General features: G+C 48.0%; 1 protein-coding gene across 1 annotated transcript in view; it reads right to left on the bottom strand.

Moving 5' to 3' along the window:
• LOC138276944 (lipoxygenase homology domain-containing protein 1-like) overlaps positions 1-12747 on the bottom strand; it is a 262443-nt gene extending 249696 nt beyond the window's left edge. The window contains exon 1 of the mRNA XM_069219211.1: positions 12528-12747. Within this exon, the coding sequence (XP_069075312.1) occupies positions 12528-12747 (220 nt within the window). The remainder of the gene's footprint in view (positions 1-12527) is intronic.
• Positions 12748-18914: the final 6167 nt, after the last annotated feature.

Raw genomic sequence — 18914 nt, 5'->3', positions numbered from 1 at the left:
AGAAGATTATGCAAGAACCAGAAGAGACTGCAAGACATCAATGATGGATGCCTGTACATGAAACCCTGTGGAAGAAGGGGACCAAGTCCATGAAGCACTGAAATGTCCAGGGAGAACAGGAGCCCCTGCTAACCCGGATGAAGGTGCAAAAGAAGAACCACCGCTGAGAAAACAAAGTCAGTATTGCACCAAAGAAGATAGATGCAGGTTCCTGGTTGTTGCAGAAGATGTCCCACACTGGATGGATGAATGCAGTCTGGTTTGCATCACTGGATTCCACCAACAAGCCTTGGCACACGCAAAGCTCGAGGTTAGCGGAAAATGGCACTGTCTGGGACCAGGAGGGACCAGGTGGCCTCTACCTAGGAGGGGGAAACAGAGGGGGCTTTGAGCAACTCAGAAAGCCCTGAGAAGACCAGGCAGCATGCACAGGAGTCCCACAGCGTGGGGCCAAAGAAGGTGCAAATGGAGGCCCACGCAGAACGACACAACGGATTTTCACGCCACCGAAGAACTACTCAGTAAGCTGTGTTTTGCAGGATGGAGTGCTAGGGACCTAAGCTGTGATGTGCACAAAGAACTTCTTGGAAGGTTGCACACAGGACTTGGCAACTGCAAGTCACACCACACAACACCCATGTCCCCACAAAGGCATCCCCGTTCCAATGATGAGGAGTTGCAGGTCATGGTGGAGGAAATAGTCAGGGTAGAGCCACAGCTTTTTGGAGCCCAGGTACAGCATATCTCCATTGCAAGGAAGATGGCACTGTGGGGGAGAATCGTGGACAGGGTGAGTGCCGTGGGACAGCATCCACGAACAAGGGACGTCATCAGGAAGAGGTGGAACGACCTACGGGGGAAGGTGCGTGCCAAAGCAGCAAGGCACCAGCTCGCTATCCAGAGGACTGGTGGTGGACCACCACCTCCTCCCCAACAGCTGACAGTATGGGAGGAGCAAATCTTGACAATACTGCATCATAGAGGACTCAATGGACTTGCCGGAGGACTGGACACTGGTGAGTCAATATTTACTACCTATCACCCCCCCATACCTGCATGCCACCACCAACCCTCACCCTGACTCACATAACTCCACTCCATCCCCCACAGTGCACCACCACAATTAACTAACCTGAATGCCAAGCCCTGCATGCCATACTCACTGCATGAACATCCCTCCCAGCCCTGCATGTACACCAACCACCAATGCATGCACAGCATGGAGAACTAACAATCCCACAATACATCACCATACACAAACAAAGGTGGTAGAGCAACAGAAACAATATAAGGGAAGCTAGGGATGCAGAATATGTCACAGACATGTAGCATAATACACCACTTACATCCCGACAGGTGCCCCAGCCAATCTCAGCGGCGAGGAGGTGCCACCGCTACCCAGTCTACCACCAGAAGATGCCCTCAGTGATGACAGCAACTCTGGACTTCTGGATCTGGATGAACTCCCAGGCCCATCAGGGACCACTGGTCAGTCGGATACCCCAGCCCACACCCAGTCTACTACAGAACCTCCCCATCAGTATCCAACACCACAGCAGCCACCCAATGTCCCCACAACTCAGTCCCCAGGACACAGCAATCAGTATTGTGCCCATTTGTACAGGGACCCCAGTCCACATCTTACAGGCAAGACAATCAGGGGCCAGGGGTCAGTGGCAGTGGGCACGCCATTCAGGGGACACAGGCACAGGGAGCCAGGGACACACGGAGGACAGCTGTGTGCCAGGGGGAGGACAGGCCCAGGGAACTAACTGTCCCGGAGGCACTCCCTAATGTCCCGGGGGCTTACCAACAATCTCAGGACAAGATGGGTCAGGTGATAGACATCATACAGGAGAACCAGCGGCTGCAGGAGGAACACCACCAGGAGATCAGGAAATAATAGCAGGCCCTCAACACAACCATGGTCTCCAAAGCAGGGGTGCTGGGTGATATGGCCAACATCATGAGGGACTACAGAGCACACCAGTGGGCCTCTTCCACTAGCCAGTCAACTGAACAGCCCTCCACATCTGCTGCAGCTTGTGGACAGGAGGTCCTGCCACAGGACCAACAGGCCACCAGCACCCCTCTCCCTGCAGAAAGTGAACCAACCCACAAACGTTGCCTGCGACCCAGACGGACACCAGAGACACTTGCCAAGACCAAGACCATCGCCAGGAAATGAGACCCTCCGGAATGTCCCCCTTGTGTTCCACTCTGTCATCTTGTCCACTTTGAACTGCCATTACTCCCCTTCCTATCACCCTTGGACACTGGACCTGTGCTACAAACAGACTGGACCAATATCCTGGACTTTCCTCTAACATCACCCCATTCCATTGCACTATTCCTTCATAATGTTCACTGCAATGAACACCCTTGAACACAACTTGAGTAATAGTGCTTTATCTGACAGAAATGTGCAATGTTTTGAACTGTATCATCTTGTGCAATTGTCCTGAACTTTGTGATTCCATCCCAAAAATGGCCTGTAGCAGTTTGTAGTCATCACATCAGTACACAGTTGTAACCACACCAACATCTGCAAAATGGGAAGGCATAGGTGATGGTCAGTTGGGATGCAAAGGAAGTGACTGCTCTCATGCTACAGCCGCACAGAAAAATAATTTATCAGAGGAATGGTCAGTCCTACTGTCTTACCTGTGTGTCATCGGAAGTACTGCTGTATAACCTATGTCCTGTTGTTCACATACTCATCCTCTTCCTCCTCATCCTCACTGTCCTCAGGGCTCATTACTGCCACAGGAGCATTTTCACCCTCCTCCTCCTGCAGATAGGGCACATGTCGTCTGACAGCCAGATTGTGTATTATGCAGCATACAACAACTATCTGGCTGACCTTCTCAGGGGAATAGCAAAGGGATCCACCTGTCAGATGGAGACATCTGAACCTGGCCTTCAGGAGACCCAAGGTCCTTTCAATAACTCTCCTGGTTCTCCCATGAGCATCATTATACCTGTTCTCAGCCCGTGTCCTTGGATTCCTTACAGGGGTCAAGAGCCAGGACAAGTTTGGGTAGCCAGAGTCACCTGCAAGAAGTGAGGGACAAACATTAGCCTTGCACAATAGCATGGGGGATGACTCCTGAAGTTATACACTGAGATGCACTGGGTGGGGACTCAGGGTCACCTATAATCCACACCCTGTGCCTCTGTAGTTGTGCCATCACATGTAGGATGCTGCTATTCCTCACAATGAAGGTGTCATGCACTGACCCAGGATACTTGGCAGTGACGTGGGAGATATACTAGTTAGCCAGGCGCATCATTTGGACATTGAGTGAGTGGAAACTCTTCCAATTCCTGAACACCTGTTTATTGGCCCGGGGGAAGGGGAGTGGGACAAATGCTTTATGTGTTCCATCAATGGCCCCAATAACATTTGGAATATGTCCTATGCATAGAAACCAACCTTCATAGTGGCCAAATCTTCCATTTGGGGGAAAGCGATGTAGCTACACATGTGTTTGAGCAAGGCAGGCAAAACCCTTGCCAGCACTACTGAGAACATTGGCTGTGACTTTCCTGCAGCCAAGCCCACTGTCACTTGGAAAGAGCCAGTTGCCAGGCAATGGAGCACTGATAGGACCTGCACAAGAGGGGGGAATCCCAGTGGGTTTGTGGATATCAGATATCAGATCAGGCTCCAGTAGTGCACACAGCTCTGTGATTGTGGCCATGTCCAGTCTATAGGTTAATATTATGTGCCTGTCCTCCAGTGCAGCCAAGTCCACAAGAAGTCTGTACACAGGGGCTTGCCTCCTCCTCTTATTTCTCCACAGAGGTAGTTACCTAAGGGACACAAGAATGAGAAGGGAGTGACAAACTGAACAATGGAACCACCACTTCAGTGTACATTGACCATGTATGTTACTGGACTATGTAAATGGCAATGTATGTACAATTGACAGCAATGACGCAGTTTTCAATTTAAGATTGTGTACCAGCACCATAAAATGGTGACCGCCTGTCCTATACGTAGGGAAAGGTGGAAGTCATGTAACTCTGCCGGCATGGGCGTCATGGCGAAAGGCGGTCTTGCACTGCTGAGCTATTCCTCATTGGCTAAAATGGGGCTCTATGGAGTACAGTGTCCAATGAGGATCACCAGCGGCGGTGACGGTATACACCGCTGTGATTATGACTGCCATTTTCTGACTATAACCTCGCTTGATTCCAGACTTTTCACAGGACAACACCTCCACTGCGTATGCTGCTGTGACCTGTGTCTGGGACCTGCAATGGCCCATGTGACAGGGGAAAGGGCCCATGCCTTCACTTTGCAGGAGTTGGAGCGCCTGGCGGATGGGGTCCTCCCCCTTTATGGACAGCTGTATGAGCCTCCAGACCAACAGGTTTGTACACCATGGGGACAATGCATGTGACATGGCTGTATGGAGATGTGTGTGTGTGCTGGCAGTGTGTCATTTGGGTGCGGCGTACAGCTGGTGGTAGTGTACATGCAGGTCTCCGGGTGATGTGTGTGCCTGATGAGGGTAAATGTTTTTTGACGGCCATATGTGTGACAGGCTGGATTATATGGGTAATGGTGTCCTCCTGTCTGTGTTTCCTCTGCACGTCAGTGCCCATCAGAAGAAGAGATTGTAGCGTACCATCGCCAAGGATGTGCAGACCCTTGGGGTCTTTAGCAGGCGGAGCACCCACTGCAGGAACCGGTGGGAAGACCTGAGATGCTGGGCCCGGAAGACCGCGGATGCCCAGCTGGAGATGGCCTTCCAACGAGGGAGGAGTGCCCATAGGAACTTGACCTCCCTGATGGCCTGCATACTGGCGGTGGCCAACCCAGAGCTAGATGGGCGTTTGAGTGCATCACAGCACCAGAAAGGTGTGAGTGCAGTGTGTGTAACAATCATTTTTGTTGCCTGGCTTAGGATCCCGGTGGTGGGTTTAAGTCAGTGGCTTAATGCCAGCTCATACATTGCTGCGTGGTCCAGCTCAGGGTAAATAGTTGAATAGCAAAATCTGGATAGCTAGCTAAGTGGCATTCCATGTCAAACAGGGCTTAGTAGGTCTCAGTAGGGGTGCAGATGGCGGGGTGGCTCTCATCCTGCTGTGGTACCTAGCCAATGGAAGGCCAGTGCGGTGCATACTGCTCAATCTTGGTCCCTATGTGTGATGGTGATGTGTCTGCCATCTGTGGTGTTGGTGCTGTAATTACCCAGTGCTCCCTTTCTTTCTCCCCCCCCTATTTTTTTCTGTCATCCTGTCCAAGTGTGCATTAGCATCATCTGGCAGAGGAGCAGGGGCAACAGTGAGTGAGGGAGATGCAGCCCACGGGCCCAGGAGGCAAAGTGCACCGATGCCGAGGGGACCAGTGGGACAGAGTGCGAGGGGAGCACCATGTCCGGGACAGGAGGTGACAACACTGACTCTGAATCCTCCTCCGATGCGAGCTCCCTTGTGGTGGTGGACACCTCTAGAACCACCCCAGCTACAGGTACAGCTGCCACCCCCCTTCCAGTACCCGCCTCCCAGTAGCCCCCCACTGAGTTACCCATGCCCGCTTACCAAGGAGGGTGAGCATCTCCTCCACCCCAGGCACCTCAGGCCCTGCCCCAGTAAGCCATGCTGTCCTCAGTGAGGAGGGTATTGACCTCCTGAGATCCATCTCTGTAGGGCAGTCAACCATAGTGAAAGCCATCCAGGGGATGGCATCCCAGATGCAGCACTGTAATGCCTACCTGGAGGGCATTCACAGTGGCTTGGCGGCACTACAGAGATCCTTTTAGGCGCTGGCCTCCTCTATGATGGCAGCCAGTATACCTGGTCCTACCGTCCCACATCCAACTACCACTTCCCAGTCCCAGTCTCCTCAACCCCAATCCATCCTATGCACACATATAGACAAGCATGCACACAAAACATCACACAAAAGTGGCACAGACAAACACTGGCAGCAAACTTCAAGCCACAAGCAGTCACTCAAACAACAGACAGTTGCACATACAACAACATCCACTGCCTCAACTGTCTCCTCCTCCTTCTCCACCTCACTCACAGTCACTTCTGCACTCTCACACCTGCATGCACTGCATTAACAGCCTCCACCACCATCACCACATCATGCAGAACACCCACCTCACTTGCATATATCTTCACATCATCCACATGTCCTCTTTGTCCTGTCTGCCCCCGCCTAAGAAACACAAACGCTCTCACTCAGACACCCACCAGCCATCCACCTCACACATGCACACTGTCCATGCACCTGCACTCCAGTCCAGCAAACGTACACCCCCTACAACCACTACCTCTACCTCCACTCCCATCCCTCCTCCCACATCCCGCCCCAACGTCCCTAAGAAGCTTTTCCTTGCCCATCTTAACCTCTTCCCTCTCCCTCCCCCCGGTCCTGCCTTTAAGTGCAGGGTCCCAACGACCCAGCCCAGCACTTTAGCCAAACTGTCTGCCACTGCTCCCACCAAGTGCTGCTGGCACTAAGGTGCCCCTGAGTGGGACGGCAGCCACTCCCAGTAAGTCCACACCTCTTCCTCAAAAATGGAGGTCTAGGGTGACAGAGGATGGGATCAGTGGAGGCACCTCCTAGACCTAGAATCAAGGACACAAATCACATGACAAAGGGCAAGGGGGCCATCACAAGAAAGAACCCAAGGATCCCCCTCCACCACCTGAGAGCAAGGAGCCCCCTCCACCACCTGAAAGCAAGGAGCTCCCTCCACCACCTGAGGGCATGTAGCCCACTCTCCAGAGACTGTGGCCTTTAACTCCCAATCCAGAGACTATAGGGCAAGGAGTCACCTCCAGAACCACTGGGCATGATACCCACTCCAGAGAGTGTGGCCTTTAACTCCCCTGCAGAGACTATTGGGCAAGGAGCCTCCTCCAGAACCAGTGAGCATGATACCCACTCTAGCTGAGGCGCCCCTCCAACCCCACTTCCCCCTGAGGTGCCTGCCCATTTCCAACATAATGCCCCTAAACAGTGGAGTCCGGATGATGTCAGAGTCAAGTTGGGGCTTGGACTATGCCCTGTGGCCATGTGTCCCTTTGGTACTTTGGACTGCCCATTGGCCCAATCTGTACATTGAAATCTGTATTTTGAATTCATAATACATTATGGAGGCTGTTGGCAGCAAATTCCAGTGTTCATTTAAGATTTTTGTATTGCATTATTTGCTCCTTGGGCCTGGTACAGTCAATTTACTCTGCAGCTGGTTATGTGTGTGTGGTGTGTGTGTATGGTGTGTGTTGTGCGTGTGCATGTGCATGTCACTCTCCTTTTCCTCCCTCCTTACCTTGTGTGCTAGGTGGCTGTACTCACCGTCATCATCTTCGTCGGCGTTGGTGCTCCAGGACGGCCATGGCGTGGTAGAGCATCTGGAAGACTTGAGGTTCTGGTTCCATGGCGGCCGCAGAGTCCTCTGTTTCCCTGATGGCGAATCTTTTGTTTTCTGTGATATTTTTCAGCCAGGCTTTCGATGGCGTTGCTACCGCTCCAGAAATCCTACCAGTTTACTATGTCATAATATGGAGGGCGGTACCTTGACTTCCACCTGGCTGTAGGTGATGGTTGGTGTGGTACATTGCCTGTCTATGGAAGGTCTCACCGTCATGGTCATAATTTGGCAGTAATTACTACCATGCTGTTGGAGGTATTACCGCTACTTTAACAGTGGCAGTCAGTACACTGCCAATGTCATAATGGCCACCTATGTCCTTTTGTTTTGGAGGAATTTAGATTATTTTCCTAAAATATAATGTCTTTAAGTTTGATAATTACTACTGTTGTTGTCGTCCTTAACCTTCAAGATTGATTAAACATGTGTGTTGTCCAAACCAATAAGCCTCCATAACATGCGTCATAGCACTATTGTATGAGCTTCTAAAATCTGTAGCTCTGCTGTTTACACCTGAAACTGTAAGAGTTGTGCAGTTTCATATGAATACAACTGTCCAACGTTCTGTTTGCAAGGAGATTCTCATTCTATACATGACGGAAAACCCATTTGGAATAGCAGCATGGAAGCATGAAAAGGAAGTGAAATGCAGAAGTGGAGAATAGGGGAGTAGTGCCCACTGGTGCAGCAGGCGCAGTGGCACCAGGGTTCTAATTATTTCTGTATTTTATAATTCAAACAGCAGTCAGGGGGCCAATTTCTTTCCTTGCACTAGGGCCCATGCACAGTAGCGTCGCAATTTGTGAAGAAAGATACTATGTACAAATTCACCATCTAATTATTGCATTTTATGAACTCTATTTATAGTCATTGTTTTTTAGAGATATTTGGGCTAAATTGTGCAGAAAAAGGGACCATTTTGCCAACATTCTCTCAAATTGTTATTGTAAAAGGCAAGCGTTCAATATGGGAAAAATGAGCCTTGCTTCACACAAAATTAAAGTATTAGAATATTTAATGACGAATCGTAGGCTACAATGTTTGTCAAAAAAAGTTATTCTAAGGGTAGTAATTGCCCAAAACAACACATGCGTACAGTCAACGATAACCAGCCACTACTGGGAGTATTGTGCATGGAAATTCATGATGTCTCTCACTTCAATAGATTTTTTTTATGAATTGCATAAAAGTTGGAAATCTATGCAAATCATAAAAGTAAACCTCTGTCGCATAGACATCTGACAGGTTTAATGTTCATTATGAATTGTGTACAGGATGTTTCTCTAGAACCATATTAGGATTACTAATGCTGGAGCCGTGGCTTGACCTGATCTACAATAGCGGTCTCCTGCACCCCAACTTTCCCCAGCATAACACCATGTACCTGGAGTGAAATTTTAGTTGTTACTGACTGCCCATGATTGTGAGTAGTCCCTGAGGACCTAGAAGCCGGTTCTGATATTGTTGGGTGCTGCCACTGAGAGATGAGGGTAGGCAGCATCGAAGATGAGAAAGCCTCAGATGTGTGCACCCCAGTCTCCACCACCAATGCTCATGACTTGACACCTTCTCCCCCTTCTGGGTTCAGGAGCCTGGAGGCTTGGCGGCTGCAAATGGGCCGTATACTCAGTGCTAATTGTGGACTGGATGCCTGCCGTGCAGGGCAGAACTCCAACTCACATCATGAAATCACCTAATCCTGCTCTCAAGCATTGTGGACACTGAGTGACAAAAGTGACAACACAATTGTGGTCTTGCTGGAGGCCAAGAAAAGCATTTGACAGAGTAGAATAGTACCTAGTACCTTCACGGATGCCCTGATTGGTCTGAACTACCTAAATAAGGTGAAGTACCAGTATAAGGACCTATTTGTACTAATAGATTATGGTGTCTTCTTCTCATCCTCTCATTGAGGGATGATGTAGGGTTGTACTCTCAATTAATCATGGGGTTTTGTAGAGTGCAAATTTGTCACACCGGACGGTCTTCAGGTGTTGGGAGGAGTCTGCGTGCCTTGGCCGGCTGGTGATGGAAGTCAAAGATCCAGGCCTTGAGCTGTCTTCTGAAGTCTTCCAAGAAAGGGGAGGTGGGCAGGTGAAGGGGGTTGGGGGTTGGTCCAGGACTTGATGGCGAGGTGGGAGAAGGAGCAGCCTTTAAGGCATTCCCGACAAATGCGGGGGACGTGACCAGGGCGAGGTTGGCTGAGCAGAGCTCTCTCATAGGTCGGTGGAATGTGATGTATTTGTTTATGTAGGCAGACCCGCCGTTGTGGAGGGCCTTGTAAGTGTCTGTCAAGAACTTGAAGTGGCACCTTTGCTGAACGGGAAGCCAGTGGAGGGCTCTAAGATAGGGACAGTTGCTGATTTCTCTGGGGAGGTTGAGGACAAGTCTTGTTGCCGTGTTCTGGATTATCTGGAGACAGTTCATAGCTGCTTCATGGTTCTGGCGTAGAGTGCATTGCTGTAGTCGAGATGGCTGGAGATGAGGCCTGGGTGGCTGTCTTCCTTGTCGCGATGGGGCCCCATCGGAAGATCTTGTGGAGCATGTGAATGATGTGGAAGCAGGCAGCAGAGATGGCGTTGATCTGTTGTTTCATGGTGAGCTGGGTGACCAAGATAATGCAGAGGTTGCATGTGTGGTTGGTAGGGTTGGGTTGGGGGCATAAGGTGGCGGGCCTCCATGTGTTGTCCCAGGGGGAGGGCTTATTCCCGAAGATGAGGATCTCTAACTTGTCCGAATTTAGTTTGAGGCAGTTGATCCTCATCCAAGTGGTAATTTCAGTCATGGTGTTTTAGAAGTTCATTCATGTGGTGAAGGCATCGTCAGTGAGGAATAGGATGAGCTGGGTATCATCGGCGTAGGAGATGATGTTAAAGCTGTTGGTGCATGCAATATCAGCCAGTGGAGTCATGCAGGTGTGGAAGAGGGTGGGCATGAGGGAGGAGCCCTGGGGAACGCCACAAATGATATCTTTGGGTGTGGAGATGAAGGGTGGGAGGAGGATCCTCTGCTTTAGGCTGAAAAGGAAGGAGGAGATCCAGTTGAGTGCGTTGTCTGGCATACCAATGCTGTGGAGTCTGGTGATGAGGGTGTGGTGGGAGACAGTGTGGAAAGCCGCCGATAGGTTGTGGAGGATGAGGGCAGAGTTCCTCCTAGGTCGAAGAGGTGTCTGATGTCATTGGTTACTGAGATTAAGGGGGTCTCAGTACTGAAGTTGGGCTGGAAGCCGGATTGGGAAGGGTCGAGAAAGCTGTTATCTTCGAGGAAGTCCATGAGCTGGCGGTTGATGGCCTTTTCCAGGACTTTGGTGGGAAAAGGGACGAGTGAGATGGGGCGATAGTTCTTTAGCTCGCTAGGGTCAGCTGAGGGTTTTTTCAGGAGGGGCTTGACCTCGGCATGCTTTCAGGTGTTGGCGACACTGGCTGTGGAGATTGAGGTGTTGAGGATTTCTGTGAGAGAAGCTCTGATTACTTCTCTTCCTAGGTTGCATAAGCGGTCTGGGCAGGGGACAGCGGGTGATCCTGAGTGGATGGAGGTCATGATCGTGATTGTGTCTTCGGTGGAGAGCTGTTTCCATTCAGAGATCTGGTGGGGCGGCGAGGTGTGAGTTGGAGTCGGAGGATGGTTGGGGTCAGTGGGCTGGGGGTAGGAGTTGCTGTAGATGTCAGTGATCTTGAGACAAAAGTAGTTGGAGAGGGTGTTGCAGAGGGATTAGAAGGGGTAGATTGTGTTCTCTGTGGCAGATGGGCAGGAGAATTCTCTGACAATGCTGAACAATTCTTTGGTGTGGTTGGTGCTAGCCTCGATACCTAAAACTCCCTTGCCTAACCTGTTCACCCTTATTGGTTCCTTGTCCTCTACCTTTGGATAGTGAATTAGTTGGGATAAAACCGATTTGCAGGAGTTCAAACAGGCCCATCGCAGAAGTTGAGGGTTTCTGGTAGAAGATGTCTAGCTTTAACTAACTATGGGGTCCTGGTTAAAAGGAGTGGAATGCGTGGTCAGGGACCACTTACAACCGCTGATCGATAAAATGGACATTGAGTTTGTCAGGTGGTCATTGCTGCAACTGTCATTGTGGGGTAAGGTCAAGTCATAAAAATGGTTGTAACATGGGGCTTATTTGGTGAAGATGGCGGTTGCTCTGAAGTGAAGTCCCGGTCCTTCCCCCACATCTGAAGATGCATACAGATGCTGGTGCCGAGCAGAGAAGCCCCCAGGGAATCCTGAAATAGTGGGGGCTCACTAAGCGATGGACACATTTATTTGGAGTGGAGTACCTTGCTACGTGGACCGACCAGACTTGTGGCCAAGACCCACATGCTTCTGCAAGATGGCAGCTGTTGTTATAGGGCCCAGGATCCACCTAGACACTTTACCTCCAACATGTCAGCAATCGTTGAGGACCCATGAGCCTTTTGGGGTTCCAACCCTCCCAGGATGGATTACCCTAATAGGAGGCATTGAGTGGCCTGAGAGGCATATATAGCTGACTGTGAGTGGAGGTTTGTGGCTGTGGTCAGTGTCAGCTGGGGACACTGAGTGATGCCTCCTGAGGATGCCCAAAGGGACAGGGCATGCGAATAGACAACATATGAGGAACTGAGCCATGTACTCTGAGGGTGGGTAAGCCCATGCAGGCTGCTTATGAAAGAAGTGAGCGGACTTTCAGGGACATGACAGAGGATAGCCTAAGGTCCCCAGAGGCCCCAACAGAAGATCATTGATCCCCATAGCCACCCCAGCTGAAGAGATCTCATAAACCATTTATTTAAAATTGATATGCCATCTTTTTGTTAGAATAATAAAGTTTTTCCAGAGTAACCTAACATTTGGATTATTATTTTTGGTATGGATATAGAGCAAACATGATCACAGAGGATACAAGAAAAACGAAACATGCTAAACATGCCTAGCTGCTTCATATCACTGCTTTAATCCATCAGTAAACTCAGAATATAGGCAAATAACTATTAATAATGCTGTTGTTTTAAGTCCTCTTCTAGACTGTTCCAATCTTAGCATTCAATACCTGTAATGTATATGCACCAGAGCAACATTTGACAGGATATAAATGGAATCAACATCACAATTTTTTATCCAGTCATCAAGTGCAATTCTTACCAGGCAAAGGTTGTTTCCCTTTAATTTCTGCTGGAAATTCTTTGATCATCTCCACGTTTTCCTTACTTGGAGCGAACCACCAGTTACACGTACATTGTATTTCCTGATTGGTCTCTTCTTCTTTCATAAGTAAAGATATTATATTCCATCCCTTGAAAGCTGGAATATTATCACATGTGAGCCGGACCTTGTATACTTCTCCTACATCTGAAGTATTCATCTGCAAAAAACAACAGCTGCATTTCTAATTAACTGTTGGTTGTAAAATGAACATAGCACATGAGGACCAAGATGATAACCTACCTGGTTATACACTCCAACTCCAATGTTGCTTGGATCAGAATACTGTTAGGCATAACACTTACACTCACACATTTCACTTAAAATGTGTTGTGTTGAAAAGAACTAAGCAGTAAAAACTCTCCATAGAGCCTGGCTTCTAACGTACTATTTGAGAATACCTGTTGCACTTTCTGCTGGGCTTCTTCAGAGGATCTAGGTAAGAGAATGACTGAGCCACAAGTTTGATACTGGAAACCTCCCCCCCATTGCATAGTCTTAAGTATGGTTTTATCAATGTGCAGTTTATGTATTCTGGTCTACAGTAAGAAATGTGGGATAAGGTGTAGTTGAATCCAGTATAAAGACGTAATCATCATATGAGATGAGCTGTCATTTTAGGGATCCTTTCTCATCTCTGACAGAAGGAGTAAAATCTTTGTGCAGAATTTATAGCTGAGCAGTCCTAGTCTTATACAATTTGGTAATGGTGTTCCTGAATATTCTAAAAGTTGACTGTGCAGCACAAGGATATTAACCTGCTAGGCTACGCTGGAGAAATGCAACATCATAAGCTAACCGGCTTCAGCTCAGGGGATACGAATACATCTGTAGTGTATCTCTAGATACAAAAAATTAAACTTTCAAAGAACAATTTCTTACAATTCAAATCAGATATTCAAAATCCATCTTTGGATTTGTATATTTCATATGCTAAAATTAACTTTATGTTGCTTCCAAAAGTTGATCTACAATATGAGCGATATTATTATCTTAGACTACCCAGTGTGAGCCTAGTGATCTGATGTTATTTCAATGCAGTCCCACTATAGTGATACTTAATATAATGTGAACTGAAGTGTCATTCTACAGAGGCGATATCGTTCTAAGAGTCAGAGTAGAGGTCTAAGGTCACTGGAGATGTCCAGAATCCTAAGGGATTATATACCAAGCAGATTTAGGTGGTCATTCCAACCCTGGCGGTCCATGACCACCGGGTTGGATGACCGCGGGAGCACCGCCGACAGGCCGGCGGTGCTCCAATGGGCATTCCGACCGCTGCGGTAAAGCCGCGGTCGGACCGGCAACACTGGCGGTCTCCCGCCAGTGTACCGCCGCCCATTGGAATCCTCCAAGGCGGCGCAGCTAGCTGCGCCGCCGAGGGGATTCCGACCCCCCCTACCGCCATCCAGTTCCCGGCGGTCCGCCCGCCGGGAACCGGATGGCGGTAGGGGGGGTCGCGGGGCCCCCGTAAGAGGGCCCCTAAATGTATTTCACTGTCTGCTGCGCAGACAGTGAAATACGCGACGGGTGCAACTGCACCCGTCGCACAGCTTTCACTCCGCCGGCTCGATTCCGAGCCGGCTTCATCGTGGAAGCCTCTTTCCCACTGGGCTGGCGGGCGGCCTGAAGGCGGCCGCCCGCCAGCCCAGCGGGAATGTCAGAATTACCGCCGCGGTCTTTCGACCGCGGAACGGTAACCTGACGCGGGACTTTGGCGGGCGGCCTCCGCCGCCCGCCAAGGTCAGAATGAGGGCCTTAGTCCCCTGCAGAAGAGGATCTTTCTGTTGCTTACAGGACCTTTGGAACTTGCAGAGACATCTTTACATGCACCACATTTTGAAACTTGTCACAAATTACATTATCTTCATTTTGCACAATGGTGATTCTCTGCACAACAGTTAGGACATTTTCATTTATTGCAGACTGAGGGTTCAGCATTCAAAGACACACCATTTCACCTACTATATTTCATGATACATAAAAATGCATAGACGTCCTCCAAAGATGCTGCAGGTGGTCATCCCTTCAGGATCAGTTGTGAAAATAAAATACTCTATGTTTAGTTTCTTGATAAAGACTGGACGTTTAAAGAACTACGTATTAGGTCTACCAGATATATAGCCTTAGCAATTTGCCACAGTGTCTGAAATGAAATACAATTATCACAGAGACACTTGGAACAACCTCCTTCTGCCATTGCTTGTAGGAAACGTTATTCATATTTTGGATCAGCCCATAACACAGCATATGTAGAGAAGAGCAATGGGTCATTCATGTTCACACGTCACTTGTATAAAGTTGTCAAAGAGACGGGGCAGACACTGAAGGGAAAAGCAGTCTGCCTCTAGGTATGGACACAAACCCCTGCATATGACCCTCACAGAGTGGAGCTGGTCAGTGGATGATGATGTACAAGGGACCACCATGACCCCATACCTGGAAACCAAGTACGTCCCTACAATGAAGGATGCAAAGAGCTTACCTTTAGTGTTCCTCCCATTCTGTAAGTTGGTCTAATGTGCACACAGACCATCACATTGCACAGTGACGGTTTCTCCACTGCTCTACCTTACCAGCATGAATCCTGGCCTCCAGAGTATCTTGGAAAATGTTGTTCCCTCTCACCCACAGAGCTGAAGCTATTTCAAGAGACCCACTATGTGCCTAGACATGCAGAGAAAAAGCACATGAAGTATATGAGGATCAGCACCTGCCATGCTTTTTGACAGTGTGTGCCATCTAGCTTCTATGTGTCAATATGCCTACTGAAAATCTGTCTCAATTGCTGTAGAAGGCTTCACTCTATACTCGCCTTCATCTTTGGGCCAAGCGCTCTTAGTATCCCATTTTCTATTCTTTATTCTGAACCTGGCCATTTACCTTTTCCAAAATCATCCTTCCAGCACTGCACATTGCTTGTTGCCCTGCTTACCCTTACTGTTCGCATTTCTTCTGAATTAATGCTTGCTGGTTTTGATGGAAAAAAAATATTGATTCACTTTGCAACATATCAGACAGGATTAAGGTAGTAGGCTGTACATTTTGTTGCCTTATATAACACATTCAGTTTCTGATGTCCTCCAGAGGTGATAAACATGGAATCACTGACTTAATGCAGAATAGTAATAGTACTAATCAGTGCACCTCCAAGTAAGCATTCAAAAATATTGTGAGAAATTGGGTTGGTGGTTGAGGGGGATGAAACCTTACTCAGGCAACAGCCGCAAACTTTGTCAGGTTGAATCACAAAAGTAACTAAATCAACATGTGGTTAACACCTCATGTAGCTTGGCACAGAAGCAATAAGGCTTAACTTATGCAGCACTCCATCAGTTACAAAGTGAAAAAACAAAACAAGAAAATCCCACTCCATCTAGAAAAATAGAGTACATTTCAATAAATAAAATGATACCAGAAGAACAAAAAGTCAATCAGTAGAAATAAAGATATGCAGTTTTCTTAGGTAAAAGTGGAGCAAAAAAGCGCACAGCACCAAATGGGGTTATCTGCTTGTGCCGGACGTCCAGGACACAGTCACAAGTTCAAGCTGGCTGCAATGGAGAAGGGGTCAGGTAGAGGACTGAGTTTGGCTCAATGGCAATGTACCAGGTTGTACCTGGACTGAGATGTGAGGTCATGCATCTGACAGCATTGGTTCCGATGGGGCTGCCGATCAGGAGCTGTGAGATGCTCCAGTACGAGGTGCTGCCTTGAGGTGCATCGATTCTGAGGGAACTCACAACTGGGGCAGCAGAAGTACAAACTGATGCCACCCAAGGGTCTAGGACCTGTGGGGCACCTCTTGGGGATCAGGACTCACTCCAGCAGAAGCCAGCAGCAGAGCACAGGCAGGTCCAGCTACATCTGTGCGGCTGGGCAGATGTAGGACAGGTTGCTGGAACTTGTTACGCTCCTGTAGCTGTGAACAGGAGGCAGGTGAGGCCAGTCAGTTGGGATTCACTTAGACACAAGGCAGTCCTTCTTGCAGCAGGGCAGCAAATTAGCCCTTCTTCTAAAACTTTCATTGATCCAGAAGTGATCTACAGCTCCAGTATCTATAACTGTGGCCATCTTTGAAAAGAGAGAAACATCTAGGTTCCCCCCCCACATCTGGTTCTGTAATTTCCTTACTTCCCCTTCCTTGGCTCTGAGGGTTCTGGATGACAATAGACTAGTGTGAAGAGCTTTGTGAGTGTGCTGAAGCAGCCCCTTTGACGTGCAAGTTTGGTAGGTGACAGCTCTGCTCCTTTCACTAGGTCAGGATAGCCCACCCTGCCAACACACAGTGTCCCCCTCTAGAAGGAACACACAAAGGTCAACTGTCAGCTGCACCTAGTCATGTGACCCAGGATACAGGCTGCAGGCACCAAATGGTCAGGACATGAAAATGCCAACTTTCTAAAAGTGGTATTTTCAGAACTGTAAAATCTGACTTTACCATTAATGAGGGTTTTAAATTTAAGACCAAACTTATTTCAATCAATCATTATCACTTATTAAATGATATAAGGTAACCCAATGATATCCTACGGGAGTGGTAGGCCTTGAATAAGTTACAAAAAATGTAAGAGTTTTTTTATTCTTGGGCATGTAAAACTTAAAAGTGCATGTCCAACTTTTTAAATACACTAGAACCTGCTTTATGGTCTGTTTAGGAGTGACATATGCATATAAAAAAGGAAAGTTTAGGCCTGGTTAAGACTTTTTTTGCCAGGTCAAAATGACAGATTAAAACTGCACACGACTGCAATGGCAGCCCTGAGACATGTTTAAAAAGGCTACTTAAATGGGCAGCACAATAGGTGCTCCAGGCCTACTAGCAGCATACAATTTACAGGCCATGGCTTCATGTAGTACCACTTTACTGGGGACTTATAATTAAAAGTGTCAATTGAGTAAAAGCCAATTATACCATGTTTTAGGAAGAGATCAAAAGCACTTTAGCACTGGTTTGCAGTTGTAAAGCGCACAGACCCCAAAAGCCAACAAGAATGACTTCAGCAGAACAGGAGGAATGAAAGCAAAATGTCTGGGAGTGACCCGGCAGAGAGGGTCAGGTCCAACAGAAATGCACACAACATTTCAGACGACAGTGCAAATATCCATTGGCAATATTACTGAGTGGTTGTACAAATCTAAGTATGTACTAAGGATTACTAAGGTGTGTGCTAATGTAAATGTGAACCTGCACTAAGGACTACTAAGTGAATCATACATTTACAATTGAGTGAATGTTCAAAAATATGAATGTAATAAAATATTGACTGTAGAGTGGCAGTGCAAATTTGAATATGCACTAGAGATTGCTGATTGAGGGAAAAAAATATAATGCCTATTGGATTTCTGAGTGGCAGGTTAAATTTGAAAATGCAAATATGGTTAAGTACTATGATTTATTGAGCGATGCTGCAAATCTGAACATGCACTGATGACTACTTAGTAGTGGGCAAGTCTACAAAAAACAGAAAGGTGATGGGCTGAATGTCTGAATTAATCTTAAGCACTAGTAATTACTCGGACTGCATTCGCGTCCATTGTTTTTTGCTCACTACGCCACTCTAGACAGAGAACAGCCATAAGAATATCAGCGAGTCCTGTGCAAACTGTCATCCCGATGTAAACGCAAACAACCCCAGGCCAGTTTCGGCCTGTTGAGTCAGTGAGATATAGCTTGGCTACCATGGCACAGTGAGCATGTGATCCATGTCTAGTCATAGTCATTGCATGTGGAGTGCTGCACTAATGAAAACAAAAAGGTGATGGGTGGAATGCTTGGATTAACATCATCTACTGGTAATTATTCTGGCACACATTGCAGTCCATTGTTTATTTTCTTCACTATGCCACACAAGACATAAAAAGCCATATGAAATCAACTCTGCTTCTGCTGCAGTAGGAAGAGTCCAGCCTGAAGTGCCAACCATGCCCCTTCCAGATGGCAACACAAGCCCTGTTCTGATATTTAGGCCTCATAACTGAGGAATAACTTGATTGCTATGTCATAGTTAGCAGAGGACCCAGGTCTGAGCATACCTGATGCACGTAGGGTGCTGCAATGAGAAAAAAAGGTGATGAGTGGAAAACCTGGATTAATACCAGCCACAGATAATTACTCAGCTGCAATCCAATCCATCGTTTCTACTGTTTGTAAGTGATCTGGCATGGAAGTTCAGGCTAGACTGTTCCAACCGAAGCAGGACCAAGACTGATTTGCATATAAAGGGTTCCTGTATGGAGCGGCATAGTGGGCAAAAAACAATTGAGTTAAATCTTTCCCCAAGTGGTTGCCAGTGGCTGAAATTAACCCTAAGATGTCTTCTGTTA

Source organism: Pleurodeles waltl, chromosome 2_2, assembly GCF_031143425.1.
Source record: "Pleurodeles waltl isolate 20211129_DDA chromosome 2_2, aPleWal1.hap1.20221129, whole genome shotgun sequence".
NCBI lineage: Eukaryota > Metazoa > Chordata > Amphibia > Caudata > Salamandridae > Pleurodeles > Pleurodeles waltl.
Note: the sequence above shows the minus strand (reverse complement) of the source record. Positions and strands in the feature narration are given on the sequence as shown.